At 36.4% G+C, this 18,574-nt stretch overlaps 1 protein-coding gene across 8 annotated transcripts in view; it reads right to left on the bottom strand.

The window, feature by feature from the left end:
• The window catches only part of PTPRM (protein tyrosine phosphatase receptor type M), a 449,220-nt gene that overhangs the window by 101,768 nt on the left and 328,878 nt on the right, over positions 1 to 18,574 (bottom strand). For 7 of the 8 annotated variants that reach the window (XM_065752038.1, XM_065752030.1, XM_065752031.1 and 4 more), the window contains one exon: positions 2,152 to 2,303. The exons of the other annotated variant lie outside the window; for it this stretch is intronic. In XM_065752038.1, coding sequence (XP_065608110.1) covers positions 2,152 to 2,303 — 152 coding nt within the window. The remainder of the gene's footprint in view (positions 1 to 2,151; positions 2,304 to 18,574) is intronic. 8 annotated transcript variants of the gene reach the window in all.

The following is an 18,574-nucleotide window of genomic DNA, read 5'->3' as shown; positions in this document are numbered from 1 at the left end:
GCTGTTGGTATGCTGAAGTTACCAGCCCTTGTTAAAAACTAGCTATTTAGAAACTGGCTAACTGATGCTGGCAGGTATAATTTATCCTGTAAATGGATATATCTGAGACTACTTCCCTTTGATTTTGTCTCCTGAGTCACTAGAAGCAAAGGACAGAGTAGTATTTCTTTTGGAAATGGATACAGAGACTAGCTGAGGTCGAGGTTGCAGCAGCTAATAAAACTGTTGAGATACAGAATGCTGCAAGGACAATAAACTTTTATAGAAGGTAGGAATGTTTTACATCTCTTGAGAACAAGGTCTTACAAAAAGATTTTTCCTAAAGACTGTCAAACCGATTCTTCTAGTGACCACATTTGTTATGGAAAGTTTGAATTAAAGATTCTAGCTCTCAGTTAGTATAAAATATTTGCCATGCAGAGAATCTCAAATTGGTTTAAGGTGAATGAAAAAAGAGTGTACTCAAAGGAACTCACTACAGCTTCTTTGGTTGTGACCATTCAACAACACAGGAGAAGACTACATCATGCAGACAGAAGAGAAAGCCAGTCCTCTCACTCTCTTCACTAAATAAACAGTCTTATTAACTAAAATGGGATAGCCCCACCAAAAAGGCAAGTCAGATATTGAAAGATCTATTTCTAGGCAATTTCAAAATCAACACAAATGCAAATGAACAATGCAAATTCTGAGACAAAAGATGCTGAAAGAAGTCTCACTGAATAAACTTCACAGAGTGTAACAATTCAGCTCACTGATGTTCTTAAGCACACTTAATAGAGTGGAAGTTGGGCCTTACAGTCTGTTAGTACTCTAAACAAAATTAAATCTTTGATAAATTCTGATGATGTTCAAAACATTGGTATACAAAAACAAAACAAACAAACAAACAAAAAAAAAACCCAAAAAAATAAAAACCAAAAAAACCCACTGAGATTCCTTAAGAATTACAAAAAAACTATAGTTTTTGTGACTTTTTTCCCATTCTTTTTAACAGTTATAGAAAAACATACTGCAGTTCTGGTCTTTGGACATTGCTAACCCCCAGGCAGAAGCAAGTCCTCAACTAAACTCTGATTAGGAAAATGTATATCCCAAATTTTATTTATTTTGAGGGTAGATCCAAGAAGACCCAGGATTTTAGACAATCTTTTTGAAACTGCAGAGTTCATACTTTTTAGTTTTTTCTTTACACAAGCAACAGAAAGAGAATCAAGAATTGGAAATAATATGACAATTGGATCACCATTATTATGTTATGACATTAAAAATAAATTTTGCCTACAAAAAATGTGAGCAGGGGAAGCATTTGAAGGACTTGGAACAAGATAAGAGATATAAAATTTTTAACATAATGGAGATTGAAGAAAAGAAAAACTACAGCTGTTTCAGTAATGCATTTGCTCTTCTGCAGAAGAAAAAAAAGTGGTCAGAAAGAAGCTCAATTATCCTTATTATTTTTAAAGAAATCTTTTCTTGATGTCTGGCTCATTCAAATATACCCTGTAATGTGCTACACAGTGGGAGATTCTGGGTTCCATAGATTTTCCATGACTGAGTAATGAGGAATATTTTAAAAAATTTTCACCTTTCTTCAACCTTACACACAAAAAAAAAGGAAAAAAAAGGGAAGGGAAAAAAGGGAAAAGGGAAAAAAAAGGGAAGGGAAGGGAAGGGAAGGGAAGGGAAGGGAAGGGAAGGGAAGGGAAGGGAAGGGAAGGGAAGGGAAGGGAAGGGAAGGGAAGAGAAGAGAAAAGAAAAGAAAAGAAAAGAAAAGAAAAGAAAAGAAAAGAAAAGAAAAGAAAAGAAAAGAAAAGAAAAGAAAAGAAAAGAAAAGAAAAGAAAAGAAAAGAAAAGAAAAGAAAAGAAAAGAAAAGAAAAGAAAAGAAAAGAAAAGAAAAGAAAAGAAAAGAAAAGAAAAGAAAAGCAAAGCAAAGAAAAGAAAAGCAAAGAAAAGCAAAGAAAAGCAAAGAAAAGCAAAGAAAAGCAAAGCAAAGCAAAGCAAAGCAAAGCAAAGCAAAGCAAAGCAAAGCAAAGCAAAGCAAAGCAAAGCAAAGCAAAGAAAAGAAAAGAAAAGAAAAGAAAAGAAAAGAAAAGAAAAGAAAAGAAAAGAAAAGAAAAGAAAAGAAAAGAAAAGGAGGAAAAACTTACATCTCCCATTTAGATTGTGCGTGTCCATGAAAGAGAAAGCTTCATCACAGTTGGTGCCTTGCTCAGTGTAGCTTTTATCCATTGAATTCACCATCACTGTCATTTCCTGCCGTGTATTGCTCAATGTCTCTTTTCGCTTTTTAGCCAATTTTCTTAAGAAATGAGTGTTGAGAAGAGAAAAAAAACAACATAACCCAGTGAGCTGACACATTCTTCATATTGTTTAGATTAGTATACAATTTACAACCACATTGTTAGTGTATTTACAATTATTCTCGATTTTCTGGAAACATCAATTGACTTCACATTCAATTTTCAAAGGTCATCTCACAACAAAGAGCGAATTGCCAATGCCCTGACTTACAAGGAACAGCACCTTTATCCTTGGGGAGTGCCACGAGTTACAAGGGACTACCTGAATATGAAGGTTGTGCGAGCTACTGTATCAGTCTACATCTGTTTAAAAGCATAAATAAAAAAGATGGGAGATAAGACTTCACCAGAACTCACAAATCAGTTAAGATTTCTACTCCACATGTGTAGAACCACCTGGAGCTGTGTCACTAACACGTAATACAGCTCACTGCTGCACATCATACTTTATCCTCCTAGTTTGATCCCTTACAAGTTACATTTTAAACTGACTTGAATTTCTGAATACTATCTTTTGTCCCTCTTGTTTTGATTTCAGTGGGATTAGACACAAGAGTTAGTTGCTTCCTGGAAGGAGCAATCTGTCAGAGATGAGATGTTGATATTATAATAGGGATTTGTTACGCTACAGGACTGCTTTGGACATATCTCCTCTTTTCTGAATCTGTCTGTTTTCTGGTTATAGTAAAATCTCACTGCTTCTTCCAGATTTAATTATGCTTAGATACTTCAGAAAATAACATCTCCAGCACAGCACTCTTTATTTTTCCATCAGGTTCTGTGGAATAATCCTGTGAGCTTAATGATGGATCCCACATCCAGTTGGCTTGTTTCCCTAGCCTGTCACTATTTTAGACTAACCTTTTCTCCAAGTTCTTGCCTACAGACTTGATTAGTTTTCCACTTTTTTCAAAGTACAAGTTTTGCACAGAAATGACTACTCTACAGACTTTGATCTTCTCATATCTCAGTTCAGTAACCTTTCCTCTGTCAAAACACACTGCTTGAAAAGTCTTTTAGAAACCTGGAGCCAAAATTTACAAGAGCTTATCATTTTATCTGTATTTCCTTCCAGCTCTTGAAATCTACTGCATCAACTATATCCAACTTGTACTAACTCTCAAAGCCTTTCTTTGTTAACATTCATTATGAAAAAATGATTCCCACCACAGACAAAAACTTTATATCAGTACCACTAGATTTTCAAAAGAGCACGTGTGTTTGTAGCAGTGTATGGGAAGAGGTTTCTGCAAAGGTTCCTATAGATAACTCACAATTCTGCTTCAAATCATAGCCTAAAGACACACTCGGGAAAGCACTGACACTACTGCCCACTGTACTGATCAATACTGCCTCACAGTCATTCTATGCTCTCCACTTGCCTACTTGCTATTTCTTGCCTTACACCTAGATAATAAGCTATTTGGGTGGGAGCCATAGTTGAGTTCTGCAGCTATGTAGTACCAAGCCCAATGGTATCATAGCTCATAAATAAAGCTCTGGAGTGCTTTGAATCTAAAGCCTTGTGGTTAATAAAAGTAGTAATTACAAGTGTAGAGTACAGTATTGGGTTACTGCAAACAAAAATATTAAGGCCTGGTTCTCAATAAGCTGATGAATAGTAACTCAATTCATCAGGGCATACCTCTATGACCTAAAGAGATTGAAGTACTCTACCTTAAAAACCTGCTACAGTAACTGGAGTTACGAGCAGTGTCTTTGCTCATACTATCCTGAAAGGCATTTGCAGTAGTTGGAGCTACCATGAATACACTTACACTGTGACTGACATCAAGAAGGAGAGCTCCTATGACCAGTTGGATGGCAGCCAATTGTAGGACTCTCTCTTAAAGTAAGCATTTAGATGTGCAATAAGAACTCATACACGCTCAACATTAGAATCATAGAATCACCAACGTTGGAATAGACCTTCAAGATCACCCAGTAAAACCATCCACCTACCACCAATTTTTCCATGGTAGGGATTTCAAAATTCACTAATGATAATACTGAAGTTCCACTTAGAGAGTGAAAGGTTGCTGTCAAGGTAATAAATAGTAACAAAGGTTTTGTTTCTGAATTTTAAATTATATAAGGAGTTTAAATGGAAGAACTTTAAAAGTCCCCTTTCTGATCAAAAGACTTAAAAAGTCTTGGAAGAGACCTCCAAGATCATCTAGTCCAACAGTCAAGTTTATCTGACAAAAAAATTTCACTCAAGTGCTGCAAGTAAAATGAAACTCTTGCAACTTTGTGTCCTCCAGCCTTCCCTCATACCTAATCATAATAAATAACAATATATTTTTTAAAATAGAATCTGAGGTGTGTCTGTTTTGAGACCTATCTCCTAATGCATGAAAAACTTAATGAAATCCTTAATAATGGCAGGTTTATCGAAGTGATAAAATGAAACAAGTGAATTTTCTTCTCCTTCATCCCTTAGCTCAGATGGCAACACACTAAGTCTTTTTAAAATTTACTAAGAGAATTCCTTGGGCATCTCTATAGCGACACTGATACACAGCTGAAAATTCACAATATAGTGACATACATTATACTAGCCATTCAATGCAACTCTAAAAAAGGACACATTCTATAGGGTGCACAACTCAAGGACAGGCTGTAGCAGGGAACACCCTTCATTTTATAGTGGAAGTTGTATCCTTCCCAACGAAAGTCAGTTTTCACTTACTACACCAACAATATCAAGACCAGACTTCATAACAAGTTAGATAACTTTTGTTAAGAAATTACAATGACTTCTCATTTCCTTCATTTTCAGTTTGGTCCCATAATCAAGCAATAGCAGATTGTTTTTATGACAGCAACAACTGCACAGTACTTCTGAATCTGAATCTAATTCTAGAAATAGGTCTTGTGGGAAAAGTTCAATTCTGAAACAACTGCTACAGGAAGAGAGAGATACCAGCCAGAATTTGTACTTTGAACAAAAACACCCACTGGACTTAGTCAAGTAAACTTTAGCTGAAAATAACATTTTTTACATCTGCAGTTTTCTGATACTGCTTAGTGCTACAGCCTCTGCAATTCGTTCTTTACTTGGATCTCTTGATCCCTGGGAGACTCTAGCTATACAAGATTTCAGAAACCCATAAAGCTACAGAACTTCATATCAACATCACCACTCATGCTCTTAGGGTTTTTTTTTTGTTTTTTTTTTTGTGGGGGGGAGTGGGAGGGGGAAGTCTTATGGAAAATGTACTTTATAATTATTCTCTGATGTTTTCTTCTGCATAGAGGAGAAAAGTGATACAACCATAGGAAAAAACAGAACAGATGGAAGCTCCCATGATGATTACCTAAGACAAAATGTAGGGAAAACAAAAACGATCAGCTTTTCTCCTAAACAGTGTTACTATCACTATACAAGAAATGAGAATATATAATGTCAGCCTCAAAAAGGAAGAATCTTATAGTCAGAACAATTCCAATATCAGTTAGGAATGCTGGTAAGTTGATGTAACAGCAACAATACGATAAAATGCAGAGCAGACAACCATACAGACTCCCCACAACACTGTGGTATCATTTTCTCTGTTCTATTACAAATATTAATAAAGTCACCCTGTGAAAATTATAAACTAAAGGCTCTGTCACAATTGGTTCTCATTTTAACAGCCACCATAAGATTCACAAATGCTGCATCTTCTTTCCTGCACATTTCCTTCCAATTGAAAGAGTCTCCTTCTACATGCCTAAATACACTTTTCTCAAAATGCTCTTCTGTGATGACTTCCCCAAACCATTCCACTACCAATCCAATAACTGATACGATGCTGCCACATTATCAGCCTCTGGTTGGTTCACTTTCCACCTATTTATCTTCCTCCCTTCTCTCTCCTGACAGTGTAAATAAAAAGCTCTTTGGAACCAGGACTGTCTTATCTCTGCATGTATTTGTCAGAAAGCACGAGGTGCAACCATCAACTGCTACAGTTATATAAACATAAAAATAGTAAAAAGAAGGAAAAAAAAACAGTAAACAAAAGAAGGTGACTGAGACTAATAACCAGAACCAACCAGCTCATGCTCTGAAAGAAATGTGCCTTTCATCTTAGGTTAGGAAAAGTTAGAGAAGAACAAGGGCTGCTCTGAAAGTAATGCCTCCTATTTCATGATGTTGTCCCACAATATCAGAGGTAGATGTTGGTGGTATGGAAGTAGAGGTTGAACCTTCCCACCAATATTCTGTTACGTTCTGTTTCTGTGTAACAGACAGTAGCAGAGGGACAGTCTGATAGAATGATGTCTGACATGAAAGAGCAATGAAGCAAAGGGATTAAATATAATTCCTCTACGTAGAAAAAAAAAGGCTCCTGCTGACATCATCAATGCTTGCTGAGCATTTATGGAGACCAAGCAGTGGATGTGAGCACAGCGAGGAAGTGGATGGTGCATTTCAGCAGTGGTGACAGCAACAGTAAATCATCTCTGCTGGTACAGACTCTTACAAGTGGGGTATGCAGGCTCTTGTTCACTGCTGGTGAAAATGCATAGTTAATGGTCATGTCAGTGTTGAAAAACAGTGTTTTGTAGCTCCTCTACATTTCTTATCAAAATACCAGTATTCTGAATGGACTCCTTTTGGGTGAAGAGACAAACATCAAGCAACTGAAATCAAGTGAGGAAGCAAAACAGGAGTGTCATAGTATCAGTGACAGTGAAGTTTTGCTCACAGCAAACTTCTGTTGTTAAAATTCAGATTTACGTGCTTTATACTGAAATGTAGTATGCTCAAGAATGCAATTTCACAGTGACATTAAACTGTGTACACTCTATCAGACAGGAAATAAAGTTAGGGGAAGTATTTATAAAGGCACTAAATTTTGCAGCAAAAACAAGAAAACAGTTAATAAAATGCTTTACAAGTTGTCTCCACTTCAGGGAACTAGCATTTCTATTGGACAATCATAGAGACAGTATTTCTCAATATAATTTGACCAAGAAAAGATAGGCAGGATGCTGCTGAAGTGTTCCTTGCTTAGGTTCTCTTAGTATGTAAGCCTATATTAAATTATAAAATTATTCTTTGCCTTAGGAAATCCAACCTATATTTTGCAACCTATATTTTGCTACAGTGATTGTGAATATTTGACTACAGTCAAGGATGCATTTGTTGTTTTACCCCAAAAATGGGTGGCTTATTACAGTGTCTTTTAGGTGCTTCTTCTTTGTTGGTGTTATCAATTTCCTGTGTAAGAGCAAGAGCTAACATTATTCATTTCCCTTTTATCATGCTCTTGCCCTCTCTGATAAAGAACTTGAAATAAAATGCTGTGATATTGACAGAATTTGGTAATCAGTGTTCCTGATACTGTTTCATTTTTTCCCCTTTCATTCAGTGTGGCTTTCATTTTTGTCACAATGACATAGAGGTGCATTTATTAACACCAACTTCCACCAGTATTGGGAGTCAAGAAGGCCTGCTAGTACTGGCAGGACTGAGAAAGTGGGAGAGTCATTTACCTTACTGCATACAATAATTATGAGCAAAATGAGTTCATTTTTTTTTAGTGAACTTAAAGAAAGTGGTTTTGATTTACATCAACACAAACAAGAACTGCTTTAATTCTCTGTGTTTTTCCTCATCCCATATCCTAACTTCAATGATCTCTGTGCTTCTTGTTAGTAGTGGAGTGGCTCATTAGAATCATGTGACATCAAAGCATAAAGAAAAAAATATTGAGTTTCATCCCATTTTCAAAATCTTAGTGTAAGCTCACAGGTAAATAATGGCATAACTTAAGGGCAGAGTGGATCAGAAAAGAGAATACACGGAGAATGAGAAATGAGAAACTGATGGAAAAATTAGGGGCAGCTGCAGTCCTAGATGAAGAACCAGATCATGTACTCTTTCCACTAGCTATTCTTTCCTGAGTTCTGGTATTCAGTGCATGCTTGAAGATGCACTTGTAGTGACATCATGAAAATCTGTACTTATTTGATTCTTAATTTCTGCTTTTTATGAACTCCTGTATCTGATTTCTGCAGGTGAATGTCACAGAATGAATCCCACTAACACCCCAGCTCACAGGAGCATCATACCGACAGGTTCCCTTTGCCAGTGCAGCAGGTGAGTGGGAACACTGGTGACTGGATGATATTCAGTGCAAAAAAACCTGGAGCTATATGATGTACCAGATTGATGTAACATCTATTTGAAATTGGCTGATTCTTGTCCTAGGGCACAGAGAAAATTAATGTTGAAGTTACAGCTTAGCTCTTGTTTGTCCATCTAAGAAGACATCGTATTCTAGTATGATTTACAGACTATTCAGGAAAGGCTGTGGGCTACAACTATATAAGGAATTTGAGAAGGTTTGGCAGAACTGTTTGCAAAGCTCCTGCTTATTCTGTTTCTGGTTCAAGGTAGTTGCTGTTCTTGTTTTTTAGAGAAATCCATCCATGCACTTTATCAAAAACCAAACAACTGAACTAAGAGAAGAGAAGTGAAAAGTCACACATTCTCTGAATTTGTTTCAAAATGTAAATATTTCGTAATATAAATTTTAAATTTGTATTTTGATTCTTACTATCACCTCATTAATCAATAAACCCGTTAATACAAATCTTAATTGTCTGTAAAGCCCTCCTGAACTGTAAAGGTGAGTAAGAAAAATACATGGTGAGGAAATTAGGGACCTTGAGCAGCCAAATCAGGGTAGACAGATGAAGAGTAAACCAAGTGCATTATACCAGAAAAATCACCACATGTTTAGTCATAGGAACAGAGCAACACTCAGGTTTCTCTTTCAGCTGACCATCCTGCTCACTAAACCAACTATACTTCCCAGGCCAGTCAATCTCAAACTACACTATCCAAAGCAGTATATTTTTAAAGCTGTTGGAGAGTTCTCTCCCTCTCTTCTTAAGAACTGTAATCAGGGGATCAGTACTCCGTGACAGAAAAGGAGATAGGCTTTTAAATACACCCCGGCTGAGCAAAGGACTGAACCCATGCTCTTTCAGCCTGGAGAAGAGAAGGTTTACAGGAGATTTTACTGCTGTTTTAAACTACTTAATCAGAGAGTATGAAGAAGACAGAGCAAGACTGTACATGTGTGATGAAAGGATCAGACAGACTAGAATTAAGTTGCAGCTTGGGAAATTCCCACAAGATAACAGTAAATTTTGGTACCATTGAGGCAGCCAAGCAGAGGAGCAGTTGCTCAGAGTAGTTGTGGGATCTCCATCTTTGGACATACTCAAAACCCTGTCGGACAATGCTGTGAGCAATTTGGTTTAGTTTAAATTTGAGGGGGGGATGAAAATATGATTTCTAAAGGTCCCTTCCAATCCATATTACTCTCATTAAATTTTATAGTAATAGGGTTTTTTTCATAAAAGGAAGCCACAGGGATTTAAAGGATTACAGATCTGAATACAGTCCTAAACTGTGCTCCTTCCACACATGAGGTGCACAGTCATAACAAATATACAGTAATGCTAACAAAATTACATATTATATATACATATTATTACAGATTCCTTTTAGCTATTGATTTCATTTAGTTATTTAGCTTCTTAATTAGTTACTTTTATATATATGTATATACACATAGTTATTCATTAGCATTTTTATGCCACGTGTACTAAACCACCTTTCTAACCTTTTCAGGATCAAGGTAAGGTGTTTTTTACCACTAACAATTTTTGCAGTACAGAACTAGCTTTTTTTACATTCAGCTGCATTCTGAGCATGCAACCCATTTTCTAATCAAAATGGTATACTATATTTTGATTTTCAAATGTGGTATTAAACATACACATATTCCCATCTTAATGAAGATGGAAGCATTCCATTTTCCATTGTGTTTAATGTGTATTAATTTCTGCTATATTAACTGTACATAACTGTAAAAAGACATTCTAACCCCTTTCTACTATGCTATTTCAACTTTACTGAAATGAAGTATTTGAAGTCTCTGAAGAGGTTCTGTTCTGAGAGGTATGTTCACAGGAAAATTCAACACCTGACCTTTCCTTTTCACTGAAGATACTTTCTCCCCCTCAGAAAGAAATTTCATTTTGTTAGCTAACTCTAATAAGAACAGTAAATGAAAATTTAAACAGAAGCTGGACTTTCAGTAGTATATATGCCATCCTAAGAATCTGCAGTTAGAATACCTGGATTCCTTTGTATGCAAATAATTATTTACATACATGATCTCTTTTTAAGAGAGAACACGTAAACAACTCAGATGAATGAAAGATGTGCATGTCATATCAGGCCATCAGACAGACAAGCTTCCTTCATCATATTGTATAGATAGAGGTATTAAAGACTGCACGTGCTACAGGAATACAATATTTATGACATATGTTTAAAAATATATTTTTCATTTAAAGCTGCAAGTATTTTCCCTTTTGTCTCAACACAGTCTTTCTTCTTTCCCCACAGTATTATCATACGATCTGAATAAAGAAATAAACAGACAATGCTGAGGCCTACTCAGGAGGAGGTAGTTGTGTGATGTTTAGTGTCAGACAACGTAAACATGAAAGCTTTTCACAGAAATACATCCATGACAGATTTTGAAATTCTCTTCATGAAACTAATTACCATTTATAAAAGCCTGGCTAATGATGAAAGGAAACACCTTCTTATCCCTTAGCTGTCGCTTTTAAGCAAAGCCTCAGACTCCCGGAGTGGTGTGCACTGGAGGTGTCCCCACATCATTTGCTTTCACAAACTGAAGAAGAGATGGTGTTGAACTGAAGCAAATTTTTTCTAGGATAACTTTCTCCACGTCCAATTTTCACCAGATTTTTTTTTTCAGCAAGGAGAATTACAGAGCTGTATGATTGATGTATCTGTTATGGGGCAGTTTCATCATCCTCTCCACACACTATACTCTTTCTTTGAGATTTGCTATGCTATTCTAAGCTCCACAGAAAAGTGCTCATCTTTAAATGTCAATGTGCCACATAAGCAGCTCCTTCCACAAACAGAAAGCCCCTAACCCATGGCACGTTCCTGCGGCTGACTTGTGTGTAGGACAAGTATGTTATACATGAAATAACTTGGCACCTTCACTACAGGGTTAGACTGTCTCCCAAGTCCCAGTGGATGAAATAGATACCAGGATTTTTATGGCATCTAACTAGATGCTTCTAGGACTGCATGGGCTCAAGTTAATAAAAAACAATAGTAACTGAGACAGTTTTAAATACAGAAAACAGTTTTTCCCCCAAGGTGCTCAGACCTTTTTTGCATTGTTTCTCCCACTGGTCAGAATTTAAGCATTTCCCTTAATTGGTGTAAGGACAGAAAATACAATAAAAATATTGTTTAAAGTTCTCCAAAGCATTTTCTAAAGGAATTTATTTTGTCATTTTTGGTATTTAAATATACGTAAATATACGGTATGTATTATATACATACATGTATGTATGCAAGTAAATATATAAATACATACAGTGATGTAGTGCAAAGCCAAAAGCAAAAGATTTGATAGGCTTAACCTAATCTTGCCCATTCACTGCTTCTACTTTACAATAACAGAACACAAAATGGTCAAAGGCATTCTGCTGATGCAAAATTTTATTGCATTATTACAGCTATTCTGCCAAACAGATAAGCATCCTGTCCTAGCTCTAAAGTAAACCTGTTGCAGGAGTACTTCTGAAGTTCCTGTGCATACTGTCTTCTGAGCAAAACAGTGCTCCTTCCTCATGCTGACTTTTGAACTAGAGTCCCATGCTTCAACACTTAATCTTCATCACATGCCTTTCACATTTCCAAGCAATGATTTCCCCAAATCCATTTTCCCTCCTTCAGGGGTTTTGTAACATTCAACACACCTCAGCAACTCAAAATATCCAACTGCATATGTTTTTAAACACCCTTATACAGGACTGTATTTCCTTTCTCTTCCACAGAAAGAAATCTGTCTCACCAAAAGTCACTGACTGAGAACATGGAATGAACAATGTTCAGTCATATAAGAAAGAAATGCTCTTTTTTTTTTCCTATGGGGCCATGTTAAACATGCCCTTAAGCTGGGTACAAGTGGTGGGTTCTACAAAGATACACCCTGAGCATCATGTTCTTAGCAGTGCACTAATTTAAAAGCATTTTGTGCTCGACTAAGGGAAAGAAAGGCACTAAGCAGTGGTTCCTGAGCAGAATGTGGCATCTACACAATTCAAGTACTCTCCCAAGCCTTGGTTATTTTATCTAATTGTCAGTGCCAGATGGACAGCTTGGTAATTCAAAGCTGTGTCTATAGGAGTAAACAGTACAGCTAAACCGTTATGAAACTGGTTCTATTTGGTCCTTCTAAGATGCAATTGCACCTTCAATCCAACCCTGCCCTATGCACAGTAATGGGCCTTCTGGGAGAAGGTATTGTCTTCCCTCTTTATGGACAGATAATGGTGTTGTGCAATCCTGCTTCTCCCTTCGCAGGTACTTATGTTTAGACTGTATGTCATATATTCAGTAGTTCAAAAGAATTTTAGCTAATAATTAGACATAATATGGGATTTTTCCCTCTCACAAGCAGCATGATAATCATAAGATTAAACAATCAATTTTTTTACATGCAACCAAGCTGCCTGAAACTACACCGAACTCAATTAAAAGGGAATGAATACCTTGCACTTTTTCCCAAATCAAATCATGAATTTTGTAAAAATACTTCTTTAAAAGACATTCTAGAATCTTCATTATGATCATAGAAAAACAAAACAACAAAAAAAACCTGAAGCTTTTCCATAAAGCTTACGTGGCAGAGTTCCTTTTGAGCAGAGTAAAAACTATAAATAATGCCATGATCCTTCCTCTGCTGAAGTTATCCAAGAGCACTAACTGCATTAACAGGAGTTGCTAGGCACTGTAATGTTCTTCTGAAAGTAACAACCGTGAACAACTAAAATACTATAACATTAGAAATATCAGTCAGTTGGAATTTGCAATTACAAAAGCAATGATAACTGCTGCTCTCATAATACACAGCCAAGTACTTCAAATATATTGAGATATTACATTTTACTGTAGTGATGTAATGCAGTTGTCAGACTGAGTTTTATAGAGATACACAGATCAGTCTTAAGTGCCGCATAGAGGCAGCAATGAACCTAGAAATGGAGCTAACAGGTTTTCTGGTATGGTGTTTCCTCAGTGAAAACATCACAGTGTACTCTCCCATACTCCTCTAATAACAAACAAGGGTGATGCTTTTAAGAATAAATATGACAGTACTGACATTAACAGAGATAGGATGTATACTGTGACAGGAAAATTTTTCTTCCTTTATTAGAAAGAAAATAACAACAGAACTTGATAATGAAGAAAGCAATACCTCTACTGGGAAACACAACAGTGTTCCATAAGAATGATTCTACACCTCTGAAGAATCTAATGGTTAATTATATATTTTTCATTAATTTATTAAACAATACAGCTGGCACAGAGCTCTCTATGAAAGCTCTACAAGATTTGAGAGGTTGCACTTGAGAGGAAGGATCTTTCTGCACTTAACATACTGCAGTCTAAGTTGGGATGGGTTTGAGTAGGAGTCCCAGTACCAGAAATCAGAAGGAGAGGTTACCAAGACAATAACTTGAAAGACATTGTTACTGCTGATTAACATATAGGAATAAGTGAATATCTCATCCTTTTTTTTACTCATCTTAGATCCTGTTTTCTCTTTTTTTTTTTTTGTTTGTTTTTTTGCACTAAAAAAATGCATTGAGTAGGAATGTTTCTAAAATAGTAGAGCATTTGCTATGAATCAGCTACTACATATTTTTTAGTACTTTGGCAAAAGTGTTGGTACAGTTCTACTGAATTAGGATGAATAATTTATTAAATATTAATTGTGGGTACTTAATTACACAAAAGCACCTGAAAATGTCTACAGCATTGTGATTGTTTTCCAGAGCTAAAGAAATATGATTGCTCAGCTTCAAATCTTTCTCTTTCATAAACTAGAACATGACAATTTCTCTTTAATGTACTGCTTGATTCAAGGATAGCAATTTGAAGATCAGACGCCAAGCAAATGTTTTGACTAGATTGACATTTCCTACCCTATCTAGGTAACTTGTTAAAAAGCTGTATCTTTCAAAGGAAATTACAAAAGAAAGGCTCCTTATAGTTTATTTCATTGGTGAGTTAAGAGAAAGAGGGCTTGGGAATGGTAATTTCCATTTCGCCTCTTCTAAGAAGCTGACAGGCTTCCCCCTCTGCTAACTTTTACTTACGTAAAACAAGTTGAGAAAACAGGATTTTACTGTGTATGTTAAACTTGATAAGTTAGTAAATTCAGTTATTCATCTAAGTACTGAACAATAAGTTTTTACAAGAGTTTTTCATCAGACCTCAAATCGCTGCATGTAATGACACTAGGCCTGACTGGGTGGGAATTTTTAACAGTTGCTTCCTAACAGTCACACAGTAACAATGAAGCTTACAAGCACTAGATAAAAATAGCACAAAACTGGTTTCCACAATAGAAAGAAAACAAATAATTTGCAAACACAGAAAAGGAAATCTGTGCGATTCATGAGGGGTATGTTCACTATTTAGTGTTTTCATTCGAGATACCTTAACACCAAAATCGTCAGTGATTAATTTTGAGGTGAACTACAGGTGAAGAGGCTCTAGTTTTCCCCAGATGAGAAGTTACAGTAACAAAAAGTCCCATAAGCATAAGTTTTCTGAAACATCCACACAATAGCTTGATTGAGGTTCTTCAGTATCTACTTACTAGAAATTTTACATTAAACAGTAACAGGCAAAAATATAAAGTACGCTCACTGCCTTCTGGAGGTCTGCATATCTCTCCAGTGACTTGAAATGGAAGAATCATAACCACAGAATGTCCAGAGATGGAAAGGAACCCCCTAAGGACCCTCAAGTCCAAATCCTGGCTCTACACAAGATCACCCAAAAATCAGACTGTAAGAAAGGGACAGATTACTATCCCTTATCTTGCAATGCATGTATTTTCTTAAGATTTAAATTAGATGGAAATAGTTTGACACTAATGACTTCAGCGGGACATAATCCTGTACACAAAATGAAACATGTTTTAAGTCTGCCTTGTCAGGGGCACACTAATGCATCAGCACTGACTTGCTAAATGTGGTTAAGGGCTAAAGGTGGTTTTGGGCTTTTTATGCCTGTTTATGCACAGAGAGTTGGGCAGATATTAATTATAATTTTATTTCAGCACTTTCCATTTTAACAGCCAAATAAATCGCCATGACAGTTTCAGGAGTGCATGCTGTACTAGTGCTTTCCTGCTACTAAACTAGGTCCTGAGAAATAGGCAGAGCAACTCCTGGTAGTTGTATTCAAAGAAATACTTTGCATGCATAACCACATCTGAATTATTTTGGGTCTGCATCTTGGAAATACTGCACTTTATTACTTGCTGGCACTGCCAGCAATACAGGTTGAGTCATCAAGAAGGTAAAAATAAAAAAAAAAAAAAGTGTCTAGCTTCTTCTTCACCGTGTATCATCGTCACACTGTTTTTCTACTGGTTTGGGAAAGAAAAAAAAAGGGTAAAATAATTAATCTATTGTTTATTCAAAACCACCAACAGAAGTTAATAGACAGTTATAAACTAATTGAGTGCGTCTGTAGTGCTATCTTCTCATTCATCTCGCTTATTCAATTTAGCTCTGTTAGTGTTCCATATGGTACAGTGCCCCTGCTGCTAGAAACAGTCATTCATTGCAAAAAAAAACCCTCTAACAACAGGAAGCTAATAGTTTAACTGTTCCTCTAAATTTGTTTGACAAAACTGACATTTAGTACGCCATGTCACGTTGTCAGTAATCTGCAATTTACCCTTAGGCAGGCAGCGGATGCTCATTTTATTTACCTCTCATAGTTAAAAGCGTAATTAATATTCCAATCTGAAACAAAGATTAGAGATTTGACAAACACTGCAATTTAAATTCTCCATTATAGCAAACATTAAAATCAAACATCTTTCATACGCCCCATTGCATAAGAGGACATGTGTAGCTGTAATTTAACTTTTTAGTTTTTAATACCACAAACTAATTTCTGCTGTCAGTTTAATGAGGTGGAAAACACAAATCTTGTTGCTCTCTGTGTGCACAGGCTGGGACAGTTAGAATGTAGAGAGCCCGAATCAATGCTTCAGGCCAAATCCCCAGGTTATTGTGAGATACTGGTGTCTAAAAATAAAAAAGTCTGAAAGATACTGTTTAACAAAAGGCACCACAAACCAAACACTTCTGGAACAAAAGGACAGAACTACAGCAGTTTTCTGAACTGCTGCAGACCTGCAGAAAAACTCAAATAACTGTGGGCTGAGTGTCCTTGTGCCACAATGCTGCACACGGAAGAAAGCTCAGCTCAGTGCTCCAGGTTATGTACAGAGGACAAGTTCCACCTTTCAGCATTTGGCCTCCTCCATTCGGCTTTACACTGAGTCAAGTTATAGCAGTCATTCAAATCAGTTAATTCTGGGCTACAAGCAGAAACATTTTTGGACTGATTCCTGACTTGGGTCATCTATCAGGCTGGGGGCAGGAGCTTGGCTGGCCACCTCTGCTCCTTTTCTGCTTCTTTCAAGGCCAGGCTGGTCTCCTCCTCCTCCAAGCCTTCACTCCATGCCCACATAATTTGCAGGTACAGCAAATTCAAACAGAACAGCAGTGATGCCCTGTGCAGAAGTCCCACAGCAGGTTGCTTGGTGGCGTTTGCACTTCAGCTGCAGTACCATGCCAGACTCAGTGACAATAGGACACGTTAACAAATGGGCAGAGCAGGGGGAGCGCTGCAGTTGGAGCTCCTGCTCATTTCAACTGGAATCCCAGCTCCATAAATTCTGTGTGACTGATTAAAATTATTAACATGTAGAGGACCTTTAGGCAACCATGCTGGCTCATTAAACATGGGAAGTCTAGAATTATCTCCACTGTGACAAATGTGTGTACAAATGTGTGTTCTTCAGGGACATACATCAGGACATTTACTTAGGGGAAGAGATTTTCTTCACAGAAGCACTCAGACTGCCAAAACCAGAGAGCACAGACTCAACAAAGAGGCTGCTGTTACTCACTTCTCAATCTATGCAGTAACCCACTGACTCCTGACTTCTTCACAAGACTTCATTAGTCACTGCCAACTTCAATCTGCTTCAGTTATTTTACATTCGGTTCCCAAAGGAAAAGTGCTCTCCCCAGTGAACGTAAGCTAAACGAAAGATAAACTGCCTCATTTTATAACACATCACACTAACTGAGCCACACTACCATCACAAAATGGTATAAGGATGTCCAAATACTACTACCTCTGCCACAATCCCAAATAAAAGAGAGGCACATTTATAAAATGGGGTGTCCAAAACGGTTTCAAATTTTAGATGCAAGGACGTTAGTAAAATTACATTAATTCCTCTCTTAAATGTCATAGCATATCTTCTCTTTCATACTGAATGAATACAAAAAATGGCTTAACGGAGTATTACACTTTAAAAGAGAGCTACTGATACACAATCAGAACTTCTGGGAACAAATTATTTGAATGTGACTGTTAAGAGCAAACACTTAAAAAGGTTATAGCAGTTGAATGAAAGTTTTCTAGATTTTTATTTTTTATAAAACAAGAACCAGATTATGAAAATGTATAAATCACAAGATAACCAGCAGAGCCACAAAGGTCAGAATCACAGCTGTTGATAAACAGAATGTCATTAATCATAATGTACAAATTGCCATATCAGATTAGACCTGAGTCCAACTGGTATAATATCCTGTTTCTGCGAAGTTGACTGAACTTTTATGTTTTATAGATGTTCTATGGAAATGAGTGTTTTATGGAAAAAGAGCTATCATAAAATGCAGCTGTGAAAAAACAAACAAACAAACAACAAAAAAAAACAACCAACACTATTTCTGATTACCTCATGGCAAGAGATTGACTAAAATTCTGAACTGCAAAATTACACACACCTTCTAAAATACTTTTTAGATTTATATCCAAATTTTAACAATTTGAACTCTTTACATTCTTTAAATCCACAGAGATTATCAGTTAACCTCTGAATTGTAGCAATATAATTCTAGTCCAAGCAGCCTCTGACAATGAGTTTTATCATCTTATGCATTATGTTAAGGGATTCCCTCCTATTTTAAATAAAATATAATTTGAAAACCTGTAGCATTCCCAATTCTATTAAATGACTAACGGAAAAGAAAAAATCCTGGTAGATCTACAACTCATTAATAAATTCATTTTTACTGGGCCTAAATTTAT

Source organism: Cyrtonyx montezumae, unplaced genomic scaffold (genome assembly GCF_038088225.1).
Source record: "Cyrtonyx montezumae isolate F1298 unplaced genomic scaffold, pur_monq_1.0 scaffold_8, whole genome shotgun sequence".
Classification (NCBI taxonomy): Eukaryota; Metazoa; Chordata; class Aves; order Galliformes; family Odontophoridae; genus Cyrtonyx; species Cyrtonyx montezumae.
The sequence above is the reverse complement of the archived record's forward strand: the minus strand, read 5'-3'. Positions and strand labels throughout refer to the sequence as shown.